At 35.5% G+C, this 8,068-nt stretch overlaps 1 protein-coding gene across 1 annotated transcript; it reads left to right on the forward strand.

Annotated features, from left to right (window-relative positions):
- The first annotated feature begins 4,920 nt into the window (after window positions 1-4,920).
- On the forward strand, window positions 4,921-7,135 carry LOC146471243 (adenosine receptor A3-like). The gene has a single exon (XM_085121070.1). It carries the CDS (start codon window positions 5,159-5,161, stop codon window positions 6,236-6,238), a length of 1,080 nt encoding a protein of 359 aa, XP_084977196.1. The 5' UTR covers window positions 4,921-5,158; the 3' UTR covers window positions 6,239-7,135.
- Window positions 7,136-8,068: the final 933 nt, after the last annotated feature.

Consider the following 8,068-nt stretch of genomic DNA (forward strand, 5'->3'; position numbering starts at 1 on the left):
ATCAAAGTTTGTTAAACATCAGAGTAGAAGAGTAAATACCAAGAGCTAAACCTTTTAGTAATAAAATTTAGAAGACACGAGATGGGTACACAGCGCTCTTGAACAAAGCAAACATTTACAGAAAAATTTTCCTGAAGCCAATTAAGGGAAACCCGAAGGAAATAATAATACTCCTGGCGCACCAGGTTAGCATTCAATAAACGGAATGCAATTAAGATGCTGCGAGATTCACCTTCTCGCAAAGTTTAAACATTTTTGTCAAAATTTAGAAGTGATAGTTGTGACAAGTAGTACTTGTGATGTAAAATATTACAGTGTTAGTGATGTTTATCAAGTTAGAAATTATGCTAATATTTATGTACCATTAATTTTCTTATAGGTGCTTTAAAAAATGTAGAGCGAGCAAAATTTGTCAGCTCTTCTTTTATAACTTGCGCACCTCACAGTTGTTTTGGTCCAGTAGCGCTGCTGTAATTGTACGATATAACTGTTTAATTTTTTTATTATTTTTTATCGCACCGGTACTCTGTGCAAAACTTTCTTTGCAGTGTTTTTCATTAAACAAAAACAATTATTTAATTTTACGAAAGGCAAATATATAAAGGCGTTACTAGCGTAAAGTAGAAATGTTCTTGCAAATCAAAACAAAAAATGTATTAAAAATGTGGAATTTCTTTTAATTTGTAGTAAAACGGTGTTGGATTTAAATTATTTTATTTCGGAAGAAAAGTTTACGTGATGCTTTGGGCTTCACCGTGTTCGTGGAATGATGTGGCTCTGTTGTAAAATATTAGAGAACTGGTCAGCCTATAACCTATTTATAACATTAGCAAATGACAAACGAGCGTACTTTTCAGAATGGAGCGCATTTTGCCTAGCAAGACTTTGACTCCATATATTTATATTTATTTATGAGGCCCAGAAAGCGGCTTAACAGTACTATCTACCGGTTAAGAGGCATCATATCTATACAGCCTCGTCTCTTATCTTCGCATATATATTGTTTTTCGTTCACGCCCAACAACTTTGAGACTCCATTTTATGAAGAAAATCATAAATTATTTGAATACTTACAAGCCGTATTTCTGACACATACATAAACGTGCAATAGGTATTATTTAAATTTCAACTCATTATTTAATTTAAACTGTAAAGATGACGTATTTAAATTGAACTTTTGCTGAGGGTTGTGTTCTGATATCTGAGTGGAACCGAAGGCATTACTACCTTCTGCCGGTTTTCGCTATAGAAAGCGAAAAGACTCCTTGGTGGAAAAGAAGCCAAAGCCAAAACTACCGGCACAGACATGTCAATGGGCATTACATTCATCATTATCTACGTATTGGAAACAGTCTGTATTATCATTGGGAATTCGTTCACCATCTTTGTCTTCTAAAATCAGAGACTCAATCAAAAGCGAACTGGTTTTCTGCTAATGAACTTGGCAGTCGCTGATTTGCTTGTAGGAATATCGGAACTCATTGGCTTATCGACCATGAAGTTTAATAAAATGACTGCGATTCCAGGGAAAGAAAATAAGGCAAGAAGTTTTTTTTTTTTTTTTTTTTTTTTAACCAACATTTCTACTTTTTGCATCAAGCACATTGGTGTTTTTCCTGCTCTTATTTCTCTTGAACGGGTTTATGCAGTACTACGTCCGATTCGCTATCGAGCAGCAAACACAATAGTTTACATTTACGGTTTGGTTTTCATTTGGTTACTTGAGTTATGCATAGCTGGACTGTTTTCATTACCGATGTATTACAAAAAGGTGGAAGGGAGATATGTTACTCTCTCCATACACATTTGCCTATTCATTGCTCTTTTGGTTATTTGTACAAGTTATTTTTGTACAAGTTATTTGTACAAGTTAAATGGCAGTAATCCGGCTACCAGCTGGAGTTACATTCCTCTCGCATATCTAAAAAACGTTGCTGGCCGATTTCTTTTTTAATGCAATTTCGATCTGAAGTTCCTAAAAGCCTATATACCTCTTGATTTTTATAAAGAAGCCTTGGAAGCTTGGCAAAAACTAGTTTGCTCTACTCCTGAATACAAAAAGCAAATACTAGATGAAATTATCTGGAATAATAGGTTTTTTTAAAATTAATGGATCTACAGTATATTACAGGCAGTGGCATGAAGCTGGCATTTTTAAAGTCAGTAATATTTTCAAGGGCGACTCTTTCTTCACCTTCAATGACATTTCAGTTAAAGACTAACTTTCTAAAGTATTATGGCCTTTGCCACGCGATCCCGCAAGAATGGATTAATTTATTAAAAGGTAAAAACGGTCCTATAACGAGCTCCATAAATAACAATAACAAAATTTCTCCAGACAAAATTTCTAGCAAAGTTGCAAACCAAATGTTTGTGCAAAAGAAATTCGAAAGACCTACAGCAGAGAGGAGGATGAAACAGGCTAACTTCGACAAAGAATCAATACGACTCACTTACAGTATTCCCTTCAAAGTTACTAAAGACATTAGACTTGCTATCTTTCAGTTTAAGATCATTTATCATATTTTACCAACTAATGCCACTCTTTTCAGGGGTTCGCTTGTTCAAAAAGAGCAATACCACCTTTGTAACGAGAAACAAACATTGAAACACCTTTCGTAACTTGCACTTTTGCGCAGACTTTTTGGACTAAATTTTCCCTCTGGTGGAAGGGAAAAACCCTAAATTCAATCACCTTATCAGAAAAAGAAATATTATCCGGATTCACTAGAGATCTCTCTCGTCGTCTTGGGTTGAACTTCTGTTTAATTATTGCCAAATACTACATCTATACTACGTCACGAAGAGAAGAGAGGTATATCTGGGAAGCCTATTGTGCTATATTAAAGAGTCACCTTGAAATTGAAAAATACATATCTAAGTTGCAAATAAGTCTTTGAGCCTTTTAATTTTATTTCATTTTTTTTTCCGCTATACTGCTTTGCAAGGCTGCAATGTGCCAGCAAGTAACGTGTAAATGTGTAATTTGTTGCTTAAGTCTGAGTTTTAAAGGCATCATAAAGCATCGTAAACATCGTTAGTACCGTATTGTAAGTATGTAAGTATTGAAGTAATTAGTATCGTATTGCAAGTAACGATATAATTGTTAGGACCGGTGTTTGCTGTATTGTGAGTTGAGTAACTAGTTGGCTGTGCACGTATAGGTAATTATAGTTAAGTATGCTTCTTTTTTATTTTGTAATGTAGTGTCATATAGTAATATGATTAATGAAATGTACTGTTCTGAAGTACTCAATAAAGTGTTCTTAAAAAAAAATTCGATTCCCATTGGTTTTCAACGAGATTTCATTGATCTGCAACAGATACAACTAAAGTTGCTCGGTAGTAAATGATTTTCTTCATTGTTTTTTTTTTTTTATCATTATTTCCGAATTTCTCGATGTATGCCAATTACAAGCTTCTCTACTTAGCTGTGTTGTTTCTTCTGCTTTCCTCTTTTGTAACATGTCATGTCAGAAGTTTTCCTCGGCTAGTAGATAGGATTACGGTTTCTGCTATATCCACAAGCAAATCAGCGATCCCTAGGTTGGTTGGGAGAAAAAATGTTCTGTTGTGATGTAGTCTCTGGGTCCAGAAGAAAAACTGTTGGACGAATTTCCAATGACGATTACCACTGTTTGGTTGATGCTTTTCGAGTTATATCTTCTTGATTTTCCTTTTCACCAATGATCTTTCTGTATTCTCCCGCCGCTTTCTTGCGGAAATCTGGGTCCAGAAGACAAAAATCGTGAAAAAAATTTCTAATGAAGATTGAAGTTGTCTCTTACGCATATATAGCGATTAAGGTGATGGCTGTAGAGTTGGCCATGTCCATGTTCGTCGCTATGACGTTGACTTATGATCTTCCTTTTCCCTGATTGGTTTTTTGATATTCTCTTGCAGAAATCGCTCCAATGTGTTTTCCGTTCCATGGAAAGATATTCGAGTATGTTTGATTACACTGTAGTCGAAGTTAGATGGAAAAACGTGAGAGAAGAAGAGCTAAACCTTTTATAAAATTTAAAAGACACAAGAAAGCCGAGATGGGTACACATAGCGCTTGTGAACAAAGTAAAAATTTACAAAGCAAGACCAATTACTTTAAACTAATGAGGAAAAACCTGCGGAAATTAATAATTAACTCCTGGCGAACCAGGTTAGCATTTAATAAACGGAATGAAATTTAAATGCTGTAGGATTCACCTTCTCCAAAAGTTTAATCATCTTTGTTAAGTTTTAAAAGTGATGGATGTGACAAGTAGTACGTCTGATAAAAAAAATATTACAGTCTTTATGATCTGTTTATCACGTGGGCACTTAACAATCGTTTTGGTCCAATATCGCTGCTGTAATTATAGCATATTACTGTTTACTTTTCTTTTTTTATTGCACCGGTGCACAGTGTAATACTTTCTATGTATTGTTTTTTTTTTTTGTTATTTAAAAAAGCAATAAAAAGCAATTATCTGATTTTATGAAAGGCAAATATAAAAGCGTCACTTGCGTGAAGTAGCAGCGGTCTGCAAATCAAACATGAAGTATAAACAATAAAACAGAGGAATTGCTTTTTTTATAGTACTAAAACGGTGTTTTATTAAAACAAATTTATTTTGGGAAAAAACGTCAGTTTACGTGATGCTTTGGGTTTCATCGTTTTCATGGACTGATGTGGCTGTACAACATATTTATAACATTAGCAAATGACAAACGAACGTACTTATCATCGATTATCAGTAATCAGTAAAAGGCAGTATTTCCCCGTATAAAATATCTAATTTTGCTTTAAAGAATGGAGCACTTTTTGACTAGCAAGACTTTATATTCATTTATTTATAAAAAGGCAGAATATCTATTCAGCCTCGTCTCGAATCCACGCACAAGTATCATTATATTTTGTTAACAGCTAAACAACTTTGACGGCCTATGACGAAAATCATAAATCATTGAATATTGACAGCCACATAACTATCATTTCAATTTCAACTCACTATTTAATTTAGACTGTAAATATGACGTCTTTAAATTGAACTTGGGATGAGGTGGGCATTCTGTTATCTACGTGGAACAGAACGCATCTACTTTCTTCCGATTTTCGCTACAGAACGCAAAAAGTCTCTAAGGTGGAAAAGAAGACAAAGCCAAAATTACTTACACAGATATGCTAAACTCAACGGCCATTACATTCATCATTATCTACATACTGGAAGCAGTATTTATCATCATTGGGAATTCGTTCGCCATCTTTGTCTTTTGGACACAGAGACTCCATCAAAAGCGAACTTTTTTGCTACTTATCAACCTGGCAGTCGCTGATTTGCTTGTGGGAATATCGGAACCCCTGGTCCTATCAACCGGGAAAATTAGTAAGATGGCCACTGTTACAGTAAAAACAAAAAGAACAAGAAATCCTTTATCAGCGCTTCAACTCCTTGCATCAAGCACATCGATGTTTCACCTTGCTCTTATTTCTCTTGAGCGAGCTTACGCGGTGCTATGGCCGCTTCGCCATCGCGTAACAAACACTAGGGTTTACATTAACGGTATTGTGATCGCCTGGGTATTTGGGTTATGCACGGCTGGACAGTCTTTATTATCAATGTATTACAGAAAGGTGGACAAGAAATATTTTACTCTCTCTATCCACGTTTTCCACTTTACTGCTCTGTCGGTTGTTTGTGCAAGTTATATTAAGATACGTAATCGATTACGTAACACATCAGTTGAAATAGCACCCCAAATCAATCGACCTACTGAACATAACTTGCGACTTTCAAGAACAATGTTCCTAGTAATCGCCGCATCGCTTGTGTTTTGGCTGCCTGCTTTTGTTGTGTACACTTTAAGAGATTTCTGCCAGCAGTGCATTCCCCTATCCGTTCACTGGTTCGTGAATGCTCTTCATCTGGCAAATTCTATGGTCAATCCATTCGTGTACACCTTTAGGATGCCAATATTTAAAGATGCTTTGAAGAACTTCTGGCGCAAACGACGGCAGAATCTTGACGTAGAAGCTTCTCAGGCAGACAGAGTTGGTTTGTATTCGGAAGGAACTTTCTTTCCGCAAATGGAACGCACAAACAACATTTCAACCACAATTAATAAACACTGGAATGACGACAATGTAGAATTTCAAGCAGCTTCTTACGATGGTTTTCAGCTAGAATTTGTCGAGGTAAATGAAAGAGATAATAGCAACCCAACCGCACTCAACTTGTACCATGAAGCACATTTGATGTGAACAGCCACACGGAAGAATACCTGGTTCCTCCTTCCTCTTTTCCCTTCATAGTCGAGCTGTTCAAACCGTGCGAACTTGCAACCGCTTGTCGTGCATTTCTATAACTTAACTTTTATCACAGAGGGCATTCCCTAGGTAAGGGTAAGGGTCATGGTCGGCAACGGTGAAACAACTCCAGCTAGCGGTAAGAGAGGGAGTTAAACCCGTGACTTTCGGATTACAAATCCGGCGCTCGTAGCCTTCTGTTGTAAATATTATGTTGAAAATCTTACAGTAACATTGGTTATAACTAGTAAGTGTAGGATCAGATTTTACGGTTTAAGCGATGCTTCTCGTATTAGGAAGTGATGGAAATATTTAAATCCTTTTGTTTTATCAGCTGTGTTTACAGACTGACATAGAGCAAGGAGTTTCGGTTAGTTTCTCTTTACACCCAATAATCGTTTATCGAATGGGAATTTATTACCGTTGCTTGGGTAAGGTAGAAACTTTCTTTGAAATGAAACCAAAAGGGTGGATATTAATGTTCAAGACTTGCTATAATTTGATTATAGAATACGATGTTTTACTAAGGTCAGGAAATGCTTGGGAGTTAGCCGCTCTCGTAAAAATTACTTAGTGGCTATTCGTAAAATGGCTATGTTGTAAGACATAGGAATAAGCTAACTCATCTCCTTGCAACAGCTAGGAAGCACTACTCACGTCAGAGACATATTGACAAAAGTAAAATTAAAACTGGAAGTTGCAAAATGGAATTAAAGTGCTGTTGTGTGTAGGATCCTTAAGTGATTTCCATAAGAAAGAATGGTTTTGTTTTTTTGTAGACGATGAAGTGCATATGATTTTTTAAAGCCGGAAGGTTGTTAGAAATTCTTGTAAATATAGAACCTTGAGAAATAATTAAATTATTTCAAGGTGTGAAATATTGTTCGATATAGCAAAGTAAGTACATTTGTACTGAAGGGAACAAAGTATTATTCATAATTTTATTATTACTAACGAGTAACATGCCATACCAGATAGATATTACAAAATATGCTCTGTTAGATCTCCTGGAGTCCCATTTACCAACTGCGCATGCTTATGCGGACGACACACAGTTGTATCTGTCCTTTAGTCCTAGTGTTGGCACTGGTGAGTTGGATGCTGTCACTGCCATTGAAAATTGTATTCGAGACATCAGACAGTGGATGTGTGTGAGGAAATTAATTCTTAATGATGACAAGACTGAGTTTCTGCTTGTTAGGACAAGGAAGCAGCTCACAAAGGTGTCTATAATATTAGTCCCTCTCCATCATTCCGTAATCTGGGCACATGGTTTGAGCCGCATTTGGATATGGATGTACATATTACCAAAACATGCAGTAGTGCATTTTATAATTTTTATAATATCAGACATATTAGGAAGTTCTTATCCAGAAGTTATTTTATTTATTTATGGCATTTTAGAATTGTAATTTTGAACTTCTATTTTATTTTTAATTTAATATTTATTGGAAGGCGCAGTTGAATATTTTTATAGAAACTGCGCGGTATAAATTTAAATTTATTTATTATTATTTATTATTTCAATCTTTACTGTGAATATGATAAGCGAGCTGTTTGCTTTGAAAATACCAGTCTCTTGTCCAAGTGTGATTTCTTAGCCACGATTTCTCAAATTTCCACTGTTCAAACTGTCGAATATGCCTTAGCAGTTATTCTTTCGATTAATTATATCAAAGGGTTTGTTTATCTTATGAAAACGGCACAGTGGAGTCTTGAAATTTTATGCCCGGCACAACTGAGTTTTTAATTGGAATTTTAGATTTGTGCGAGCGCTTTCTTTGT

This window comes from Pavona decussata, unplaced genomic scaffold (genome assembly GCF_977016875.1).
Source record: "Pavona decussata unplaced genomic scaffold, jaPavDecu1.1 SCAFFOLD_105, whole genome shotgun sequence".
In the NCBI taxonomy this organism is placed as follows: domain Eukaryota; kingdom Metazoa; phylum Cnidaria; class Anthozoa; order Scleractinia; family Agariciidae; genus Pavona; species Pavona decussata.

Excerpts from the sequence above, each read along its gene's own strand:
- LOC146471243 (XM_085121070.1), top strand. The coding sequence starts at position 5,159 with ATGCTAAACTCAACGGCCATTACATTCATCATTATCTACATACTGGAA.